At 35.9% G+C, this 22,655-nt stretch overlaps 1 protein-coding gene across 3 annotated transcripts in view; it reads left to right on the forward strand.

Moving 5' to 3' along the window:
* HIPK3 (homeodomain interacting protein kinase 3) overlaps window positions 1-22,130 on the forward strand; it is a 94,138-nt gene extending 72,008 nt beyond the window's left edge. For 2 of the 3 annotated variants that reach the window (XM_024752623.1, XM_024752624.1), the window contains exons 4-17: window positions 4,409-4,528; window positions 5,662-5,748; window positions 6,242-6,426; window positions 7,493-7,652; window positions 8,068-8,191; window positions 12,835-12,956; window positions 13,582-13,703; window positions 13,795-13,956; window positions 14,113-14,175; window positions 14,471-14,767; window positions 15,076-15,216; window positions 16,718-16,953; window positions 17,237-17,364; window positions 18,219-22,130. In XM_024752623.1, the coding sequence (XP_024608391.1) occupies window positions 4,409-4,528; window positions 5,662-5,748; window positions 6,242-6,426; window positions 7,493-7,652; window positions 8,068-8,191; window positions 12,835-12,956; window positions 13,582-13,703; window positions 13,795-13,956; window positions 14,113-14,175; window positions 14,471-14,767; window positions 15,076-15,216; window positions 16,718-16,953; window positions 17,237-17,364; window positions 18,219-18,695 (2,424 nt within the window). In that variant the 3' untranslated portion in view covers window positions 18,696-22,130. The remainder of the gene's footprint in view (window positions 1-4,408; window positions 4,529-5,661; window positions 5,749-6,241; window positions 6,427-7,492; window positions 7,653-8,067; window positions 8,192-12,834; window positions 12,957-13,581; window positions 13,704-13,794; window positions 13,957-14,112; window positions 14,176-14,470; window positions 14,768-15,075; window positions 15,217-16,717; window positions 16,954-17,236; window positions 17,365-18,218) is intronic. The other variant, XM_024752625.1, reaches the window with a different exon arrangement.
* The last annotated feature ends 525 nt before the right edge of the window (window positions 22,131-22,655 follow it).

The following is a 22,655-nucleotide window of genomic DNA, read 5'->3' on the forward strand; positions in this document are numbered from 1 at the left end:
ACATACATTTTAAGTGCACATGGAACATTTACAAAAATAAAGACTTTCTGTGAAATATATTGTAACATCTCTTTCTTAACCCTTGTTGATATGTCTTTTGTGTAACCTATATTTAACCTTGTAATATTGTTTTTTTTCAAAGGAGGTGAAAAAGACTTAACAGTATACGTATAGTATACTTAAAGGCCAAATTTGAGTCACCAGGAAGAACTTTTCAGACTATTTAAATTCTTTATTATGGGCTTTGTGTTCTAGCCCTTTAATCATCTGTGTCATCTCTTAAAGTCTTTCCAAGGCAATTTCTTCTTTGAATTTTGGATTCTACAACTAGGCACTGACCATGTTGAGAATATATTTTGTCATATGTGCATTTTATTTCTTTTCGTATACAAATGTATTTACTGTGTATGTGTAGAGAAGGCTGCCCTGTGAATTGGTACTGTGCTTGGATCCCTTCCTGTCTTAATTGTAGGTATACTGTCTCATTAGTGCTATATGTACTCAATTTGACTTATATTTACTGGGGAAATATCAGTAACATTCTAGGAAGTTAAATAATATTTTTATGGATGAATGGACAGTATTTACTTGGTAAATGTTGATTGTTCTTGAAAAATGTTTTTTAAAAGAGTTTAGGTAGAATCTTATCCAGAGCAGCCGAAAGCCTGAATTTATATTCAAATTTTATTATGCTTGGTAATATCAAATATCTTATGTAAGAAGAATAGAGCTCACTCCAGGGGTGGGGGTGGGAATCTTTAAAGAATTCTATTTTGTCAAGCTATTCAGGTTTCAAAGAGACCTTCTCCAGTTGGCTCAAGGAAAAGTTCATTTATTTTTGTGTGGACTGTCCAAAAATCCAAGAATGAGCTTTAATATGACTGGATTTTGTGAAGTGTGGAGTTGAAGGTGCTTTTAGGTTCAAGGCAACACTTAGAGAAATTAATAGGCTTTGGTAGAATTTCACTCTGGTGCTCGATCTTAAGTATAACTTAGCTGCTCTTTAAGTGCTTTTATCTGTTCTAACATGCTACTCAGAATTCCTGCTCACTCTTAACTCTGGTTATGTTAACATGGTCATCAAACTCTAGCTCTGCCTTATAACCCTTCAGCTCATCCTCCAACAGTATCTGGAATTTCTTAGTTTGCGTTTCTGACACTGTAAATCTGATTTGCTTAGCTTAATTCTAGTTGAGTTCACAAGGCAAATTTATGAATTAATTGCTTCTAGGTCAGGTCCCCACCCTTCATCCACTGGAGACAGGAGGGGCATACAGATGGAACAAGTTCTTTTCAAATGACTGGCAGGCATTACGACCAAAAATAAGCTTGGCAGGTTCATTTGTCGTTTTGTTTTTTCAGTGCCATCTCAACTTCTTAGGTATATTAATTGCTCTATGGTATTCTCTTAGCACTTTGTTTTTTTCTTTATAATGACATTTCCTAGTTTAATTGCAGATTATGTGCTTAAATATTTATTCTACTGAATTTTTTGAATAAATTTTGAAGATTGGCAACATATTTTATTGTTCTGCATAGCTTTAGCATCTGACCCATAATAAATGCCCTGTGTATGTTTGTTGAAATTGAATTGTTGAGCACCTTTCTTACCATCTGCGATACTCTGGCGCAACATCAAGATACTAAGCTCTTAGTACTTTTCATTTTCTGTTTCCGTAAAACAAGGAACTCAGGCACTTGGGGGATGTGGGGTGAGGGGGAGGTACTGCACTTTAATGTAACGAAACTAATTTGTAAGGTGGAGATTTTAGTTATCATTTCATGTAAAATTCGGGATACAAATAGCATGAACATAGACTCTTGTTAGGAGGCACGTAGTCTAGCAGGGAAAACTGACGTGTAAAGATAATTGTAATGTAGTGTTATAAATGCATTAAAATTGTTATGTTCTAGGTGTGATGGTAGCACAGAGGAAGGTGATTGCCTCTGTTTTGGATGGTTAGGCATGGCTTTACAGAGGAGAATTTCTTGAATTGAGTCTTGAAGAAGGAACAGTAAAAGTTTGCCACGTGGATTTGGTGAAGTGGCAGGGAGGGGAGTAAGGAGGGAGAAGAACAGGGATGTTGATAAGTAGGGGTTAGAGAGCAATCTAGGAAAGAGAAGCTAACCCATGCGAGGTTTAGCAGGTGCTAGAGGGGGCTGGAGTACAGGAGCATGTAAAGAGCCCGGAAGAGATAAAGCTGGAGGGCCTGTGTGCCATGTTTAGAGATTTGGAATCCATCCTGTAGGCAGTAAAGTAATTTTATACAGGGGAGTAATAATCAGGTTTTCATTTTATCAAAATGGCTGTTAGCAATTTCTTGTTCTTAGCAATGTGAATAATGAATTGGGAGTGAGTGGATGGAGTCATTAGGGAGGCAGGTAATTAGGAGGCTTGTGAGATTGTATAACTCAGAATTGAAGAAGACCTGAAAGAGGAATGGAGAGGAGAGAGAGTTATGAAAAATACTAATGAGGTAAGATTGTTACGGTTTTGGATGTTGGGTGATGAGGGCGAGGTACTTGTTGGGCATAAATTTCAGGTTTCTGATTCGGGTGGTTGGTGGTAGTCTCCAAAGGGGGAAATACATGAGGATTAACAGGTTTAAGGAAAATCAGTTTAGAATATGTTCACTTTGAGGTACCTAAAGGCCTGCCAGATAGAGAGTATCAGTAAGCAGTTGGATCTACAGCTCCAGAGCTAGAGATAAATATTTAGACATAGAATTAGAGATAAAACCATGGGCACGTGGGGCTTGTGGAGGGAAAGAAGACAGATAAAACTCTAGAATGCAATGCCATATAACAAATGGAGGAAGGCAGTTAAAGAGTGCCAAGAAGTAGGAAGAGAAATAGAAAAGAATGATGTGGAAATGAAAGGAACAGAGTTTTCAAGTTATTCACTTGAAAATAGCCAGTAGTGTTGAAGTAAGATAAGGATTAATATGTGACAGTTAAATATGTCAGTTAATAACAGGACATTATCATTTCGTGAGAGTAATAGTAAAATTCCAATTGTGTGTTGAGGTTAGAATGGAAAGTAAAATATAGACCACTATTTTAATGCTTTTAACTGAATGAGAAAAGTGTTTTAAATAGTTAAGAGAGTTTTGGGGGTTTGTTTTTTTTTTTAGGCTGGAAGATATTAAACATTTTTGTAGATCGAGGGCAAAAATCTCATACAGAGGAAGAAATAGAAGATGCAGGAGAGGATGGACTAGTTGTATTTGAGGTTTAAAAAAAGAATCCTGTGTTCTCAAACACAGTTTCAAGGGGTTAAGCCTCTGTTTATTCCCTGTGCTGCCCAGTTGTTGATCTGGGGAACAGATATTTGAGGGCCACCTATGTACCAGACACTGTCATGGGTGTACGTGTAAGAAAACAAAACAAAGTTCTTCCCTCATGAAATTTACATTCTACTGCAGAATGGGGTAAGAAAATACAAAGTAAATGTACCAGAATATCAGATGATAAAAAAGCACAGTAGAGAAAAATACAACAGAATAGGTAGAGATAGGGGTACTAAGAGGGGAGAGCTTGTTCTTATTTATTAGTGGGGCATGAAAGGCCTCATGAATAAGGTAACATCTGAGGTGAGAGCTGAAGGAAGTGAAACACTAGCCATACAGATGTCTGGGGGAACAGTGTTCAAACAGAAGGATGTTAAGTTCAGAGGCCCTGAGGCTGGAGCTTTTCAGTGTCCTGAGAGAGCTCATCTACACTGTGTCCTCCTCTACTGACTCAAGCACACATATGCCAGTGACATAGATGCGTCCCCTCCAGTGCTCCCATAGCCCTAATTCACCACGTCAACTTGTCACTAAGTCAAGTAACTTGTCAGTTGCCTGTGTAGATTTCTCCAGTTTCTCCAGTGGTTTCCCAGTATTGCCTCTCAGAGTAAAATCCAAACTTCTTAACCTACTGATAAAGCCCTTTGCCTGCTAGATCAATTTTGTCTCTTGCCATTTCTCCCTTAGTGAACTTCAGTCTCTGAATGTGTGGATGTATTCTTTTTATTTTCCATATTTACTCATATTATAACCTTAGCATAAATCATCATAATTCAGATTTTTTTCCATTCCTTCAGGGCTAACAAACTGTTTGTTCTTTTTGACCCAACTTGAGCATCGCCTCATCTGGAACTTTATATGACTACAATTATTTTATGTGTCTCTTCTTTGTTTTTCCATAAGGCATGTATTTATTATACCTGTATTATATCAATATATATTACACTGTATTATAATTGCTTACTTGTATGTTCCCCACTGGACTGATTTCTTAGGGCACACACTGTACATCATTTAATTCTTGATCTAACATCTACCTTAGTGTCTGATATAGTTGTTCAATAAATATCTTAATGCAATAAAAGAATAACTCTTCTGTTTTGTAAATTATTTTTCAGATTCGATACATTTCTCAGACTCAAGGTTTACCAGGAGAACAGTTGTTAAATGTGGGTACAAAATCCACAAGATTTTTTTGCAGAGAAACAGATATCTCTCATTCTGGTTGGAGATTAAAGGTAATACATTAAAAAAAAATTTAGAAAAACATATTCTAAGATGCCTCATGTTCACAGATAATACCCTCTGTGCCTATTTTTCTTTCATTGTTTTTTTTTTTTTTTTTTTTTTTGGCTGTACACGGGCCTCTCACTGTTGTGGCCTCTCCCGTTGTGGAGCACAGGCTCCGGACGCGCAGGCTCAGCAGCCATGGCTCACGGGCCCAGCCGCTCAGCGGCATGTGGGATCTTCCCAGACCGGGGCACAAACCTGCGTCCCCTGCATCAGCAGGCGGGCTCTCAACCACTGCGCCACCAGGGAAGCCCTCTTTCATTGCATTTTTTTCTTCTTTTGAATTTTCATTTTTGACAATCCCCACCCCCCACTTTTAACAAGGAGAGTCCTTTCTGAATACCTTAGCTCATTCTCTAACCTGACAGCACAATTATTAACTCATTTTAAATAGTTTAAAAAAATTTTATGTGTATCATTTTGTGTTGTTTATCTTCCCTACCCAGTTCTACATTTATTAAGCTTTATAGGACGGGGATTGAATCTAACCACTTACTACATAACCCAAGTACCTAAATTATTCCTAAGATTAGTAAATCTTTAATGATTCACTTTAGTTATTTTGTTAAGGAATTTATCTATATGTGTAATATTTTTTGATCTGAACCTGAACTTCTCATTTTTTGTATACTTCTAAAAACTTAAATTACATTAAAAAAAAATTATTTATTTATTTTTGGCTGCATTGGGTCCCCTCTTTGTTGCGGTGCATGGGCTTCTCATTGCAGTGGCTTCTCGTTGCGGAGCACAGGCTCTAGGCGCATCGACTTCAGTAGTTGTGGCTCGCAGGCTCTAGAGCGCAGGCTCAGTAGTTGTGGCACACAGGCTTAGTTCCTCCGCAGCATGTGGGATCCTCCCGGACCAGGGCTCAAACCCGTGTCCCCTGCCTTGGCAGGTGGATTCTTAACCGCTGCACCACCAGGGAAGTCCCAAAATTACATTTTTGTTAGTTATTCTTTTGAAACTACTACTTGCCTTAGAATATTCAATATATTAGGCTAAATGTGCCAGAATTGAAGAAATAAAGGATTTACAAATGGTGGGTAATAAGATATTTTCCTTCTCTGATATATTCGATAAGACACTGGAAGAACACGAGGCTGAGACAGGAATGAAGTCTAAAGAAGCCAGAAAGTACATATTCAACAGTCTGGATGATATAGTGCATGTGAGTAGCACAGACACATTTGTCAGTCTTATGCTTAAGTTGGTGGAGTTGAATGCCAAGAATGCCAAAACACGTTAATCATTTTCTATATGACATAGAATGCTTGCTGTTTTTAAGCTTTTCAAACAAAATTGATTCTGAGGTTTCAGGGACTAAATTGCATTTGTCTTTATCACATATTTAATTTGTATTATTCAAGTATTTTCTTTAAAAAGGAAAACTCTAACAGACATGTTTCTTTTCCTTACATCTCTCTAGAAGTGGATATTTGTTTAGTTAAAAAAATTTTTTTTTTCCTGCTTTGAATGCTCTTTGGTACCTCAGAATATTTTTGAGGATTTGTTAAACTCAATTGTTCTTTCTTATTTCAAAATAATTGTAGTTCTTTGTTCTTTCCTGTGTTGTGGGCTTTTTTTGTAAACTGTGAGACTTTAACATATACTACCTTGTATGGCTTATTTTTATTCGATGACTTGAAATTTTGATTTTGCAGGTGAACACAGTGATGGATTTGGAAGGAAGTGATCTTTTGGCTGAGAAAGCTGATAGAAGAGAATTTGTTAGTCTGTTGAAAAAAATGTTGCTGATTGATGCAGATTTAAGAATTACTCCAGCAGAGACTTTGAACCATGCTTTTGTTAATATGAAACATCTTCTAGATTTCCCGCATAGCAACCAGTATGTTACTCTAAAATCTTTTAAAATGATTCTGGAGAAATGATAATGCTGTTTGTGGTAAACCAGTGTGTTAGAAAAATGATTCAATTTCTTCATTAAATACAAGGAAACTGAGTAAAAAGAGGTTAAGCTAACTTGGCCAAGTTCACATAGACAGTAAATTGCAGAGTAGAAATAGAATGCAAATCTAAATCACATTCCAATGTTCTTTTTCCAAAATAGCATACCGAGGATGACTGAGTGATGTCGTTTTACATGACATTCTTACCTTACTAACCAGGCATATTTATAGTTAAAGGAAGTGTTAGGTTGTTCCTCCCTCAATTTTGAGTCCTGCAAACTCCATTTTCAATTTCCTTTCACAGCATTTGCTTTTCTTGTCCCCCTTCTTTCCCCTCTGTGTTGTGGAAGGAAAGGAGGTTTTTTTTATGGGTTAGTAGAGAAGAGTATATGCCCAAATTGAGAAGGACTTAGAAGAGTTACCTTAGGCAAATCTTGTGAATTCTTTGAACCCCAGTCCTCTTTTTTATAGGCTGAAGAGAGTAAAGTAAGTGACTTAAAATAGCTTCTTTTAATATTTTTAAAATATTGAATGAAGGAGGTAAAGGAACAAACTGATACTCGTTATTGTGAATTACAATTAAAATCGATGTTTTTATAAAGCCCAACTAGTCTCCACACCCCCAGTACTTAAAAATGTCTAATGGTTTCTGTATATAAGCACTTTGAAAATAACGTAATAACCACATACGTGGTGCCATTAATTTAGGGATGTGGAGATCTAGAAGTTTAGAAAAAAACTATTTAGAGTAGGGGTCATAAAATTATAACCAAAAAGTGCTCACTATTGCTTTGCTGTCTCAAGAAAATATTCCAGATATAAGTATATTCTGCTTGCTTTGAAATTTGATCTTACAGGATTTCCTGGTAGAAATACTATTGGAAATATGCAGATTAACTGCAAGCCATAGACTTTTTTTTCCTTTTGGAAATAATTTTTAATCTTAAACTACTCTAAACATTAAAAAAATAATATTACAATTACCTTTCGATTTTTCTTTTGCAGTGTAAAGTCCTGTTTTCATATTATGGATATTTGTAAGTCCCATCCGAATTCATGTGACACAAATAATCACAATAAAACTTCACTCTTGAGACCAGTTGCTCCAAGCAGTACTGCTAATCTGACAGCAAATTTTACTAAAATTGGCACATTAAGAAGTCAGGTAAGAACTTATAGTATTTGATAATTTATGCTCCTCTTTTTTTTTTTTTTTAAATGATTGCTGATTTGCTTTTGAAATATGCAGAAGTTTCCAAGTCAGCAGTTAGAAGTTCCAGTGCTGATGAAGTCTTACTATGGCTGTTCTGTTAAATCTCTGATATTTCAGGGTAACAATTGGAGCATATCTACTCAAATCCATTTTTTTCCTTCACCTTTTATTCTTTCAATATGATCTCCCTGCCCTTCTGTGTCTCAACTCTACAAAAAGTAGACTTCAGTAAGATCAATTTCTGGGTCCATTTTTATCATAGAATTACGATTTTTTGAAATGCATTTGATTTCTGCTTATAAAGTATGTGTACAGCAATTAGAAGCCTGCTCTGTATAATGAATGCCATGTACGTCTATCGTTTCAGGCATTAACCACATCTGCTCATTCAGTTGTGCACCATGGGATTCCTCTGCAGGCTGGAACTGCTCATTTTGGTTGTGGTGATGCTTTTCAGCAGACACTGATTATCTGTCCACCAGCTATTCAAGGTATTCTTTTATTCAAATTACACTTTGAATTTAGGCATGCATTACTTTAAAATAAGTTTAGGCATCTATTCTTTAAATACACTGCATGGGTTTTGCTACATGTACTGCTACATTTGAATTTAATTTAAGCAGGTCAGTAGCCTTAAGACCAGTGATACTTCTTGAGTGCAGCTCCACTGTAGTCATCATTAACAAAATGGACCATACGACAGTTGTATTTCCTGTAGAGTCTAGCATGATGACATACCTTAGTGGAAATTAATGAACTTGGAAAGGTATGGATTGTCCTGTACTGGGTATAACTGCTCCAGATGTTCAAGTAAGTACTTATCTGCATGTCATCGCTGGACATTACAGTGATTGAGAGCTCAGTTCTTTAAGTTTTGGTCAGAGGATTTCTTTCCTAAAATATTGTAGTCTTGTTCTTTCCCCATAGCTTAGTTTGTTTGTTTGAAGATTGATTTTGATCAAATTGCCCTTATTTAGATAAAAATATCGAATCAAATCCTCAAGTGAGATGGTGACAGAACACCTTTGAAGATGCCATAAATTTTCACACTGAGGAACTTCTTAGTGGTGAAAGGGTGATAGCAGTGAACTTGTTGACTGGAATAGCTAGCATAAAGCCCTCTTTCCTATGTCCTTCGGAAATAGCATACCGAGGATGACTGAGTGATGTCGTTTTACATGACATTCTTATGTCCTTGCTAGGCTGTGACATCTAGTTATATCTTAAAAGCAAGAGATTGATTCCAAATGGGCCTGAAATGACTCTTTGAAGCATGGTGGTAATGCTGTGTAGTGTAAGTGAGAGCTCTTGGTGCTAAGTCGGCCTGGGATCTAGTTCTCTTTCTGCTGTTTGCTCTGCCATCCCAGACAAGTCTGTTAACTTGCTTCAGCCTTTGTCAAAGAAAACAGACTGAATAGATACTATCTTGATCGTTTCCAGCTGTAATATTTCTGGATTCTGAAGGTTATATTTGAAATTTTTATTTCATTTAAGGATGTGAGCAACTTTTTAAAGTTTTTATTTTAATCTTCCCCACAGTGCCTAACAAAGCACCAAAAATATGTTTGTTGACTTGCTTGGCTGGTAATGAGAGATGTGAAAACATAGCAGCTCTTTAGCCACTTTGGTTCTACCAGGGTAGCTTTGGTCTGTTATCTGTGACAGTGACCCATGGCTGGTTTGGTAATAAAAATACCTATATCATATTGTCAGCACTCTTAAAGATGCTGTTGTGTTTCTTTGTTTTTCTTCAACTGTTTATTGTAGAGAAGTTCAAAGAATAATAATGTCCTTTCTCCTAGATTCAACAAGTATTAACATGGTGTATTTGTTCTATCTGTCTGTTAAACATACACATACTGTTAATAGTAAGTCATAGACATTTTACTTCTAAATTCTTGAGCATGCAAGACTGATGCTTTTTTGTTTTTCAATTAGTTACTACGTAAGTGGTATCTTGACAGATACATTGTCACTTAGATGAGTTTTTAATCTGTACTAATAGATTCTTAGGTTCTAATGATCTCTTCCGTGTACCAAAATCAGTTTGGGGGTCACCTACCTACAGTGTGGTATATTTCATCAAGATTTGGAATAGCAGGGAATTCCCTGGCATTCCAGTGGTTAGGATTCTGGGCTTTCACTGCTGGGGGCCTGGGTTTGATCCTTGTTAGGGGAACTAAGATCCTGCAAGCTGTGCGGCACAGCCAAAAAAAAAAAAAAAAAAGATTTGGAATAACAATTTTTTTTTTTTCAGAGCTACCTTCTGTTTGTACCAAAAGGCTTTGTGGACACATTTCTAAGTACAATTGGGCATCATTCTTAAAACATTCAATGAGGTTAGGCAAATCTTTTATCTTTTTATGTAGCTTGTAATTAATAAAAGGTTAGTAACCTTTCTGTACATATGTTAACAACTGCAAGTGGTTCCTAACAAGGATAACAGAAAGAAAAGGAGATACTTTCAGGCTCATTAACTCATCAAATGTGAAGAACAATAGTTTTAGAATTAATAGTGAGAGAAAGCAAAATATTTGTTCACTTAAAGAACTAACAGGTGCAGCTGCAGCAGCATAACAGGCAGGCTCTGTAATATGTTGTCTCACTGTTTCTTATCTTAGTATAGTGTCTGCTTAGAAATGAAAGCTTTCCCTCTAATCCATTTTGGCATCTCTGTAGAAAATCCCAGTATTGACCTTCTTACCCCTTTACCTCATAATGTGCTAATCCATTTCAAAGAAACATATTTAAATGATTATTGGGTAGCAGTTATGGTACCATTATACTTCGGATTTTAAAATAAAATTTATGTCTCTTGTCCTTCACTTTAAATTTTTTACCTTGGGTCTACACTGTTTAAGTTCATCATGCATTTCATATATTTTAGATACTATAGATATAACGTGTAGGTATAGCTATATGGATGCCACATCCCTAATATTGTGCCATGTTTAAAGTACAGAAGACTTAGACAAGCTTTTACTTAACAAATTTGAGTGTAGGTTGTTGTATTTACTAAACAAGCATTTAACATTATTTGGCAATCTGAAAAGCTACTTATTCATCCCCTCTGGATGAAAACTGCTATTTTAGAATCAAATGCATTCCAGCAAAATTCTCCTCTGTTGTACTAGAACAGTCTTTAAACTTTTTGTGTCATGCTTTCCAGGTATCAAGCAAATGTAATCGAAGATAAAAATTTTAGCCAACCTAATAAGCATATAGAAAATTAGGATCTGAACCCCCTTTTTTTTTTCTTTTTTCTTTTTTTTTTTTTTCGCTGTACGCAGGCCTCTCACTGTTGTGGCCTCTCCCATTGCGGAGCACAGGCTCCAGACGCGCAGGCTCAGCGGCCATGGCTCACGGGCCCAGCTGCTCCGTGGCATGTGGGATCCTCCCTGACCGGGGCACGAACGCGTGTCCCCTGCATCGGCAGGCGGACTCTCAACCACTGCGCCACCAGGGAAGCCCTGAACCCACTTTTGAATTTGATTTTTTAAAAAAAGATTATAGGAGAATTCTTCTTGTCTTAAGGCATTGATTACGAGGAGAATTTAAGGGCAATCTTTTTTTGGGGGGATTTAAGAATTTGCTCTGTGATTTCACCCTTATCAAAGTGAGGATGCTTTTTTCTCTGATGAGATTCTCTATTGCTGCAATATATCTACACAGCCTGGGTGTGCTCATATTCCATTCCTTGGAGAATTTGTTGATCAAGACATGCTTTTTGGAAAGGGTAAGAAGGTCAGTTTAAAAAAATAACTCATAGATCTTTGTAGATCTAATTCACATGTAGCTCTTTTTTTTCTTTGTCTTTTTTTAAACTTTTTTTGGCCATGTGCTGCAGCACGTGGGATCTTAGTTCCCTGACCAGGGATCGATCCCTCACCCCCTGCATTGGAAACGCAGAGTCGTAACTACTGGACCGCCAGGGAAGTCCCTCACATGTAGCTCTTTAGGTGGAGTTCAGAGGGTAGAACACCCTGCCAGTAGGATAAGCACCTCTGTGAAGAAGATAAACACAATAAAATTCTCCTTAGAATTATCACTTACAAATATTTGTGCAATAAAAAGTGTAAGGTTATTTTTCAGTAGGAAAAAAAAAGAATTGTTTTTAAAAAAATTTTTTTAAATGGCTGATCACACAAGGTCTCTTTTATCCAAAAACTGATTATGTTTAAATGATCTGCCACCCCATATTGAAAGTAAGTACAATACAATAGACTGGAATTATGAAGTAGTGAATTTATTCTAGTAACTCAGCTTTCTAATCTTAGGAGATATCCCTAAAATCTTGTGAGTCAAAGTTCTTAGTTGGTGTAATACTACTTTACTCTCTTAAAGTTTAGTACCATAAGACTTAATATTTGCAAGGTGCTCTTGCAATGTATGACACAGACATATTAATATTAACAGGATTAACGTGGGTAGTAATCCTGCTTTCTAATTTTCCTAGGGGGTAAGCAAAATGGAACATGTTTGTCCTGGAGTTCCAGTAGCTCTCCACTAGAAATACTAGTAAATTAAACCACAACGATAAATGCTTAGTTGTATCATATAAGGCAGAAAAGTTTGTTTTTTGCTTTTCCTTTAGAGGTTGAAATGAGTGTGCCATCCTGAATTTTATTGAATCATGTAAACCATCATGGCCATTGAAGTTGAAGTTGTGATACATTCCTCCTTTGGTGACGTGTATAAGATCCTATCATAGTTTTAAAGAAGAGAATACCAAGCATAGCTAAAAGTTTGTATGAAAAGATGAACATTTACCTGCTAGAGGATAAGCATGTTGAGCCAGATTCACCTTTCCATGTCTTACCAGTGGCAGAACTTTCTAAAATGAAAGGAAAGCTATGATAGCAAACTTTAAAAGGAATGGGAAGTTTCAAAAACAAATCATTCAACTTTGAAAGAGTAGCTTTATAACAATTTTTGGAATGAGGTACCACAAGGTAGATAGACAGTACCTCACTTTCCAAATAGATTGCTTTCTAATATTATGAAAATTTTATGCAGGGAATTTTTTTATAATCCTAATAAGAATTTTAGCAATTCATAAATTTAAGAGTTTTATAAGGTAACTCAGAGAAAATTTTTTTCTTTTATTTGAGAACTGTTCTTTTCTATTTCACAGGTATTCCTGCAACACATGGTAAACCCACTAGTTATTCAATAAGGGTAGATAATACAGTACCCCTTGTAACGCAGGCCCCAGCCATGCAGCCACTACAGATCCGACCAGGAGTTCTTTCTCAGGTTGGTAATAATTCATTATTTTTACGTATGTGCTGTCCTCCTTTTACTCAGGTAGAGGCACTAATCCATTTGTGCTGTTGGAAACAATGAAAATGACCTAGATGGGAATTCAATCCTTGTAGATTATTGACTTTAACTTTTATAATTATTAGAAGATTGTTACTTTTTTTTAATTATTGAATTTTTTTATTTTTAAAAATTAAAAAAATTTTTTTACATCTTTATTGGAATATAATTGCTTTACAATGGTGTGTTAGTTTCTGCTTTATAACAAAGTGAATCAGTTGTACATATACATATGTCCCCATATCTCTTCCTTCTTGCGTCTCCCTCCCTCTCTTCCATCCTCCCTATCCCACCCCTCTAGGTGGTCACAAAGCACGGAGCTGATCTCCCTGTGCTATGTGGCTGCTTCCACTAGCTATCTATTTTACGTTTGGTAGTGTATGTATATCCATGCCACTCTCTCACTTTGTCCCAGTTTACTCTTCCCCCTCCCCGGATCGTCAAGTCGATTCTCTAGTAGGTCTGTGTCTTTATTCCCGTCTAGAAGATTGTTACTTTGAGTTAACTTGTATCATACTAGTTTTTCTTTTGTTTTTGGTTTTGTTTTTTGCTGCAACAGACATGGTCTGGTAGAACACAGCAGATGCTGGTACCTGCCTGGCAACAGATAACACCCATGGCTCCTGCTACTACATTAGCTTCTGAGGGTATGGCTGGTTCACAAAGGCTCGGAGACTGGGGGTAAGTTAAAAACAAGGGTACTTCTTTGTGAATAGTTTGCAAACTAGATATGGTAAAGTAGGGATTCAATTTTTCTAAATTTTCTCCCTAGGAAAATGATTTCACACAGCAATCATTACAGCTCAGTGATGCCACAACCTCTTCTAACCAATCAGATCACCTTATCAGCCCCTCAGCCAATTAGTGTGGGCATCGCACATGTTGTGTGGCCTCAGCCTGCCACCACCAAGAAAAATAAACTGTGCCAGAACAGGTTGGTATTGATATTTTAACTTTCCTCTGCATTTTGAAAATTAATCATTAAAATAAATTTTGCATGTACACCAAAGGGTCACTCTGTTGCATTCAAAATGACCTCTTTGATAGCTTTGTTACAAACACTAAGCCAGCTCCCTTCTCAATTTCTCAGAGGTATTTTGGTAAAACTAATGGAATGGGAGCCAGGAAGAGAGGAAATAAATGCTTTCAGTTGGTAAGATTGCCTTTATTGCCCTTTTGATTTATTATCTACCTATAATTTTAGACCATTTTAGATACTCAGATATCACATTTACCAAAGAAAAAAAAAAGACCATTTGAATATATGTAAATGCAATCTACACTTATATTTCTCGAGGTATTTTATATATCACAGACTCATCTGTATGTTAGTGTGTTATAATCTTAACAAGTGAAGGTTTGCATTGTTAATTATAACAAGCTGTCTTAGAAAAATGTCATGTATATATTTTGATTATAGAAATAACACATTGTTCCTTTGATTGCAGGAGTAATTCATTGCAGAATACCAATATCCCACAATCAGCATTTATTTCTCCAAAGATAGTAAATGGGAAAGATGTTGAGGAAGCAAGTTGCATAGAAACACAGGACAATCGTAACTCAGAAGGAGAGGCAAGAAATTGTTGTGAAACTTCTATCAGGCAGGACCCTGATTCATCAGTTTCAGATAAACAGCGGCAAACCATCATCATCGCTGACTCCCCGAGTCCTGCGGTGAGTGTGATCACCATTAGCAGTGACACTGACGAAGAAGAGACGTCGCAGAGACATTCGCTCAGAGAGTAAGTGCCAAAAGCAGTTTCCCGCGATTTTCCTGCATCCTTAAATAATGATGATGGCACCCTCTGCTGCAGTGGGAAAAAAAAACTTTGTGCTTTATTACTTGTCTGTTCATGTCCTTCAGAGTAAACTTCCTGAATAGCATTTAGCATGATTACTATAGCATTTTTCCTGTATTATGAGCTTTAGATTTTTGTCCATGTAGGTCACTCTTAACTGTTTCATATCCTTAATTAAATAATGTAAATTTTGGCTACTTGGGAAGTATGTTCTCATTTTTGACCCAGTTTTCCCTTCCCTCTTTACTTAGATGTAAAGGTAATCTGGATTGTGAAGCTTGCCAGAGCACCTTGAATATTGATCGGATTTGTTCATTAAGTAGTCCTGAGAGTACTCTGAGCACCAGCTCCTCAGGGCAGTCCAGCCCATCCCCTTGCAAGAGACCGAACAGGTAAAGGAATTTCAATAGCAGTACATTATAAATATTAAGTCTACTAAAAAGCCTATGATTTCTTTTGTTGTTGTTTAAATTAGTAAGTACCTGCCAGTTTACCACAGTGACTTCTCTCTTGATCATAATTTTTGAACTAGATCACCTTTTTATAAACTCAGGTTTTAAGTAGTGATTTTCTTTACTATTACAGAACAGATCTAAATGAAAAATTGAGGTTCTAATAAATGATTTTTAAAGAATCATTTGTTTTGAAAGGGTGAAAAAGCCACATTCTCAACTCCAGCTCCACAGACTACTGTTGTAATTTAAATTTGGAATAAGAACATATACTTCAGCAAAATAAAAAGGAGTGTTTTGCATAATAAAGTAATGACCCACTGTCAGTAGAGTATTTGCTGATTTTTTTTCTCTCATAGTGATTGATTTGCACGGTTTCATGCATATTTCCTTCCTACCCTTCCTTTTGGCCAGGGACATGCCTTGCCACTAAAGTAGTGAGCTTCTCCTAACCTGCATGAGGTACTAACGCATTAACAGATGAGCCATAAAAATTTCAGTGAAATACATTTGATTTTAGCTTTTAGAAATTCTTTTTTTTAGTGGAAACAAAATTTGAAAAAGTTTAGCTTTAATTTTATTCGTCTTCTCTTTTTTCCATAATCAGGAAATATGGTTTTGAATAGTTTGGTTATAACTAAGCTCTGTGGAAGCATAAAGAAGTATTAACACATCTTCTTCTTATAACTTGTTTATAATGTGGTTTGGAAGTTGATATTATACATATGTATATGTAAATACACACATACATGTAAGATGTGTATATATATAAATAAAATACAAAGATAAAAGTATATAATTAAAATATACATATAAAAAGAGATGCTTCAAATTGTTAAGTATGAAGTGAGTAGTAAAACAATATAAATGCTGTAGAAATCCCAAGGAGTTGGGGGGTGGTGGGCAGGGCCCAAGGGTCAGGGCGAGAAGAGAAATGGGACACTGGCTAGACCTTCAGAGAGGTGGGAAAGACCTTTCAGATAACTGGTTAGTTAAAAGGACCCAAATTATCACTGAAGGCACATATATAACATTAGAATTTAATCTGAAATATGCAAGTTGCATGCTTATGTGTTTGTACATTTTGTTTCAGTTATCCAGAACAGCACTTCTTTTGTAGTGTCTTGATGAAATCTTCTGTAATTTATAAATGGGATTTTATGAACTGCGACTAAGGATCAAGTGGGAAGGGAAAGGAGGGAAAAATAAGTGCCAAGAGTGTGTTCCTAGATAGACAGAATTAGGGTTAGCAGTCTGAAAAAAGAATTAATGTGGGAGTCTAGGAAATCTATGAAAAATGTTTTTTTGATAAGGAAGAAGTTGTAATTAGGTATGAAATAATTGAATAAGATTCTTATCAATTTGCTGGGATTCTGGAAATTATTTAACTTTAGATTTAATGTTGAAAAACATTGTTCATAAAAATACTTTCTTGTTGTAGTATGTCAGATGAAGAACAGGAAAGTAGTTGTGATACTGTGGATGGCTCTCCAACATCAGACTCTTCAGGACATGACAGCCCGTTTGCAGAGAGCAGTTTTGTGGCGGATACGCATCAAAACACAGAACTGGTAACCTCTGCTGACGCAGAAACCAAACCAGCTGTTTGTACTGTTGTGGTGCCACCAATGGGACTAGAAAATGGATTAAATGCCGATGAGCATATGGCAAACACAGGTAAACTGAGTCCTCTCTATTTCCCTGATTGTCCCTTAAAAGGTCTTAATTTAGGAACATTAGAGCCAAAAGTCATCTCTGAATTTCCAGCCTGACCCTGCCAAATCTATTGTACAAAGGAGATATCTTCTAATATCACCCAGTCCTTGGAAACCATGAGATCTTTTCTTTGTATTTAATTTTAAGGTTCTCAAATCACTATTGCGTAAAATATCTAAAGACCTTTCTAATTTTTACATAAGAAGGAAAAAGTAGCTACTTTCTGGTATTTTGTTGTTGCCAGATTCTGTATGCCAGCCATTAATAAAAGGACGATCTGCTCCTGGAAGATTAAACCAGCCTTCCGCAGTAGGTAATCGTCAGCAGAAATTGACATCAGCATTCCAGCAGCAGCATTTGAATTTCAGTCAGGTATGTTTGTGAATTTATGAGTCTTTGGGATTCAAATTTAACAGTTTTCTAACTGGGGGGAAAAAGATTCTCACACTGTATAAAATCTTAATAAATTTTTCCCTTTTCATTATCCCAAGTGACTTAAAAAGTAATTGGCTTAATAATAGGATAATTATCCGATTATCCATGGAACTTGAATTTTTCAGAAAGATTAGGTTCTTAGGTTCTCTTAAAGTTTTTTAGTCTGTTTGTTGTTTTAGGCCCTTTAAACCAGAATGCACACCAATGCATTGATGGTTACATTTCTTGTGTGTTAGTTGTGATGGTGAGAGATGCCTTATTGAGTACTTGCCATCTGGTCAGCACTGTGTTTGGCAGTTGTGTTTCACTTGGGGGAAAGAAAAGATCATAGGTATTGGAGTCAGACCTGCGTTCACATCCTGGTTTTGCCAAGTGCTATGTATAGTACCTTGGCCAGGTCTCTTCAACAAGTCTGGACCACAGTTAATGGGAATGATAGCTATATAACTATAATTAGAATTAAATACAGTCTCGTACGTAAAGTGTTAGTCTTACATATAATAGGTGCTCTGCAAATGGTAGCTATCAGTAGTGGTAGGAATAGTGACACTACTAGCGGGGGTAGTGGCAATGTTAATATTATAATAATATGCAGTAATACATATTAAAATGCTAATACTAATATATATATAAAATTGATCGCTATTTTTCTCCACTCTGTTTATACTTAGTGTATAAGCTAAGATCTGAGAGATCCTCTGTGGGTTATCAGTCACAGAGTATCTTGTAATTTCCCTTTCTTTTTGACTTATAAAATATGTAATTAATCTTTTTGTTTTGTTTTTGGATAGGTTCAGCACTTTGGATCTGGGCATCAAGAGTGGAATGGAAACTTTGGACATCGAAGACAGCAAGCTTATATCCCTACTAGTGTTACTAGTAATCCATTCACTCTTTCTCATGGAAGTCCTAATCACACAGCTGTGCACGCCCATCTGGCTGGAAATACGCACCTCGGAGGACAGCCTACTCTACTTCCATACCCATCATCAGCTACCCTCAGCAGTGCTGCACCGGTGGCCCACCTCTTAGCCTCTCCATGTACCTCAAGACCTATGTTACAGCATCCAACTTATAATATCTCCCATCCCAGTGGCATAGTTCACCAAGTCCCAGTGGGCATAAATCCCCGTCTGTTACCATCCCCAACCATTCATCAGACTCAGTACAAACCAATCTTCCCACCACATTCTTACATTGCAGCATCACCTGCATATACTGGATTTCCACTGAGTCCAACCAAACTCAGCCAGTATCCATATATGTGAAAATTCAAAAGAGTATATTGAGGAAGCTCAATGATACAAACATTTGATTAAAAATAAAACATGGTATTTAATAAATATTAGCCATGGCACAAGAAAATTATTTTTGAATCATGTAGACTTGGGTGCAATTTAAACAACTTTGAGCTTTAAAAAAAACTCACTTTTAATGTGTTTTGCACATTTGGTATAACTTGTCTTTGGTCATGTTATCTTCTTATGTAGTAACTCTAGGCAGGTGACTTATGGGAGCAGAAGTCCAGTTTTGCTCCCACTATTTTTTATAAAATTGCCTTCTAACTAGTGCAAGACACGTCTATATTTGGGAAGCCATTCTGTGTACAGACTTAGAGCAACAGATGCACATATGTCAGAATTACAGCATACAAGTGAATTGTATTATCTGTGTCTTAGTGTATAAATGTTGGGTCACTTACCTAAGAAATTGAGCTATTGTTCTTTACATTTGCATGTGTCTTTTGCATGGGCAAAATGTTGCCTAGACTTTGCTCTTAAATGTTGTTCTAATAATCTCAGCTGCATTGTAAACCGTTCCCACACATAGTGCCTTAAATATTTGAGGTTGTTAATGTTATTACTATATATAAATGTTGAGGACTGCAGCACTTAAAGTTCAGACTTACTCTTTAGTTTCCTTTGATGGAGTAATGTTCATTTTTGGTTTTGTGTGGTATGATTTCAGGTTGTAGCTGTTTTTTCCTTACTAAGAGGGCAGCATGTTTGCTATAGCTGAATTCTGCTGTCTTGATTTTTCAGAATGATCTAGCTTCAAGAAAAGCAAGCAGGTAGTAGTGCTTAAGAAAAAGTGATTCAGTATCTAATGGATAGTTGATACCTGTCACAACACAGCATTTTATATACTGTTAAGTGAAACTGCAATACAATCTAAGTTTATTTTGGGAGTGTTTGCTGTATAATTGGATTTAATAAAATGTTTAGAGATGCAGTACAGTAGGCATGACTTTGAGTAGATAATGAAAGAAAATGCTCATTGATTCATGATGTGGTTTCATCCTAGCTTGGGCAAACCATGCAGTATTTAATAAATAGTAGCAGAATATTTACCATTGAAGCTTGAAAAGATGTGAGTTCTTTGTGTGCAATTTTTCATTTATGCATGTGAGAGGGTTTGTTTTGTTTTGTTTTTAAGTATTTTTACATTGTAGTACTTGTTTTGCTTGTTGGTGGTGTTTGCTTATTTAATACATTCCGTCAGGGACAGAAATTACATGCTTGTTTTCCTAGGAAGTGCGTCTTGGGTTTTTCCCTCCTTTTTTTTTTTTGGTGGTGGTGGTGGTGATGTTTAAATGAAGTTGCTTTTACAGCACCAAAGACTTAATCATCCATTTCCTATATAAAAGGTAGCTACTTTTTGCATAGACCTCAAGTATATTGTAGTGTAGAGGTGGAATTTAAAGGAAGGTATTAAGCAGGCTGTGTTTTAGCTTATGGGCAAATAATAAATTGTATCATTTATCTTGAATGTATCATAGATAAGCTGCTATATAACGATTGCCACTTCAGATAGCTGTGAAATTAGGTGATTAACTAGTTGTTATTTAGCCTTCTAATTTCTGTATAAGTCTAATTACATGAAATAGAAGTTGGGGTTTTGATTTTTTACTTTGCTTTTCTGTTTGGAGTGTCATTGTAACTACTGTATTGTAAATGATGGAAAAAAATTGCATATGTTATTTTGGGGTGTGTTATTTGCATCAGTATTTTATCTCTATTAATGTTTGTGCTCATCACTGCATATAAAAAAAACTGGGATGTATCAATGTAACTTAATTTTTAATTTTCATACTGACATTGTAGACACTTGAGAAAGCTGTATCTTGCAGGCTTGACTTAACTTTTTTTCCTTAAAAATCTGGAATATAATCTTACAGCATTTACTGGAATAAACAGTACAAAGCATTTGAGTGTAAACTCCAACTGTTTTGGATTTACAGCATTTCTTTGATAAATGAATTGCATACCACTAGTACAGCGTTGACAATAAGCTAATAATGGATAAACTTTTCTTTACTCCATGAATACAAGCAGTGTTTTATTTAATAATCATCAATGAAATAAATGTGCCTGAAATTAATTTTAAAAATTACAGTATTAGATCATAAGATAAAAACCAGCAGTACATTTTTAGTCACACTGAAAATGAAGGACTTAATTTTCCCCACAAGTTTCAGTGTTTTTAGTAATCAATTCTATGCATTTTATATAAATAGAAATATATATATATATATTACACATAAAAAGGAATAGCCTAAGATTAATTTAAAAGATTATTTACAGATGGCAAATTTATGGAGTCACTATTTAAGTAAACTTGCTCCCCTCCACAGCCTTCTAATTTAATTTATCTGGTCCAGCAGTTTACTGGTATCTGCTCACTTGTTGGAGAAGAATCAGTGCTGGCAATGGATGTTTCAGAAACACCAAGTGCAAAGGATTGATTGATGTTTGTACCAGGTACAAAACTGGCGCAGTTTTCTTCCTGTTCAGGGCCATGTTCACTACCCTGAAACATCGTATTTTCTGTATTTCTGTTCCAAGACTGAGATGTCTTGTTAAATTGATGGTGAATGATAAACTTCAATGTTTTCATAATATAATAGACCTGTTTGATAAAGGCGTACCCCAGTTAAGTACACTGCTCTTAACTGATTCTAATCACGTGCTTTTTATGTGTTTAAGAAGATAAAAAAAGATCCAAGATCCTGCTAAAGTCTAAATTTAGCATACCGACAAAAGAATTTGTACGCTCTTTAAAACCATTTTTACCAGTTTTCTTTGGTTTTACTGCTTTCTTAAATAAAACACTGCATGACTTCCAAGTTGCGTATTTGCATACTACTTTAATTTACAAATTATTTTTTAATCAAATATCTTGACATTTCGTTTCTTTTCCTTCGGGATGTTTAAATATGTTACTGTAGTAGCAAAACTTTTTCATTTTAAAAATCTCTACTACTAATTTTAAAGTTGATTTGTGTTAAGTAAAAGTTAAATCATACACTGCAAGGTGTAGGAAGATTTGTTTTAAAGAACCCAATGATATAGATTTGATTACTGAGTTTGAACTGTTAACTGTTTAACGGTTTTAGACTTGTGGCTTTCTTTCTTCGGTTTGTTTTTGCTTTTACTTCTATGCTACACTAGTTTGCCATGTAGCAATTGCACTGTGCAATATTACAATAAGGACTGGGAAAATTTTTACGGATGTAAAATGTCTCTTACGGTTTGCGATAGTATTTCTCTCTAGTTCTCAGTGATTTAAATGTGACCAAGCCTTCTGTACTTTGTCACAAAAAGCGGGTTTTCCAGGTGACTATTTTGGTGAGTGTCAAAATAAGAATTTATGGTGTATTACTGTCGATTCACTTTGAATTAAAATATATATATTGCAGCAAACTGCTTGTTGACGTTTTTTTCCACCCCAGTACTACTTACAGGGTAGGGAAGAAAAAGGTGAGGAGCATTGAGTTACCTAACTTAACATCATCGCATTTAACTCTCAAAACCACCTGTGAGATATAATGTTATCTTCATTGTGTAAATGAAGAAATGGGCTCAAAATATCTAGGTAAGTTGCCCAAACTCCCAGCACTAATGAGTCGTGAATCTGAGACGTGAACCAGGCTGTCTAACCAAACCAGTCTACTTTCCAGCAGTTCTTTTTTAAACTGAAGTCTGAGGTAGTGTGCCACAGTACTGTAACCACAGGATAACCAGGGCCTGCTTCCCTTGAATATTTTCTTGAATAGCTTTTGAGGTAAATATTTCTGTTCAATGTGCATGGATGAAGAATAGGGACTTCACATGTATTTTTAAGATATAAAACATAAGGCTTCAAAAGCATGTGGTTTCCAGTAGGCCAGTTTAGGCTGTGCCTTCAGACACCGCCTTATACTTCCAGGATTTAACTTCAGAGAAATA

The sequence above is a fragment of the Neophocaena asiaeorientalis genome, unplaced genomic scaffold (genome assembly GCF_003031525.2).
Source record: "Neophocaena asiaeorientalis asiaeorientalis breed wild unplaced genomic scaffold, Neophocaena_asiaeorientalis_V1.1 scaffold196, whole genome shotgun sequence".
In the NCBI taxonomy this organism is placed as follows: domain Eukaryota; kingdom Metazoa; phylum Chordata; class Mammalia; order Artiodactyla; family Phocoenidae; genus Neophocaena; species Neophocaena asiaeorientalis.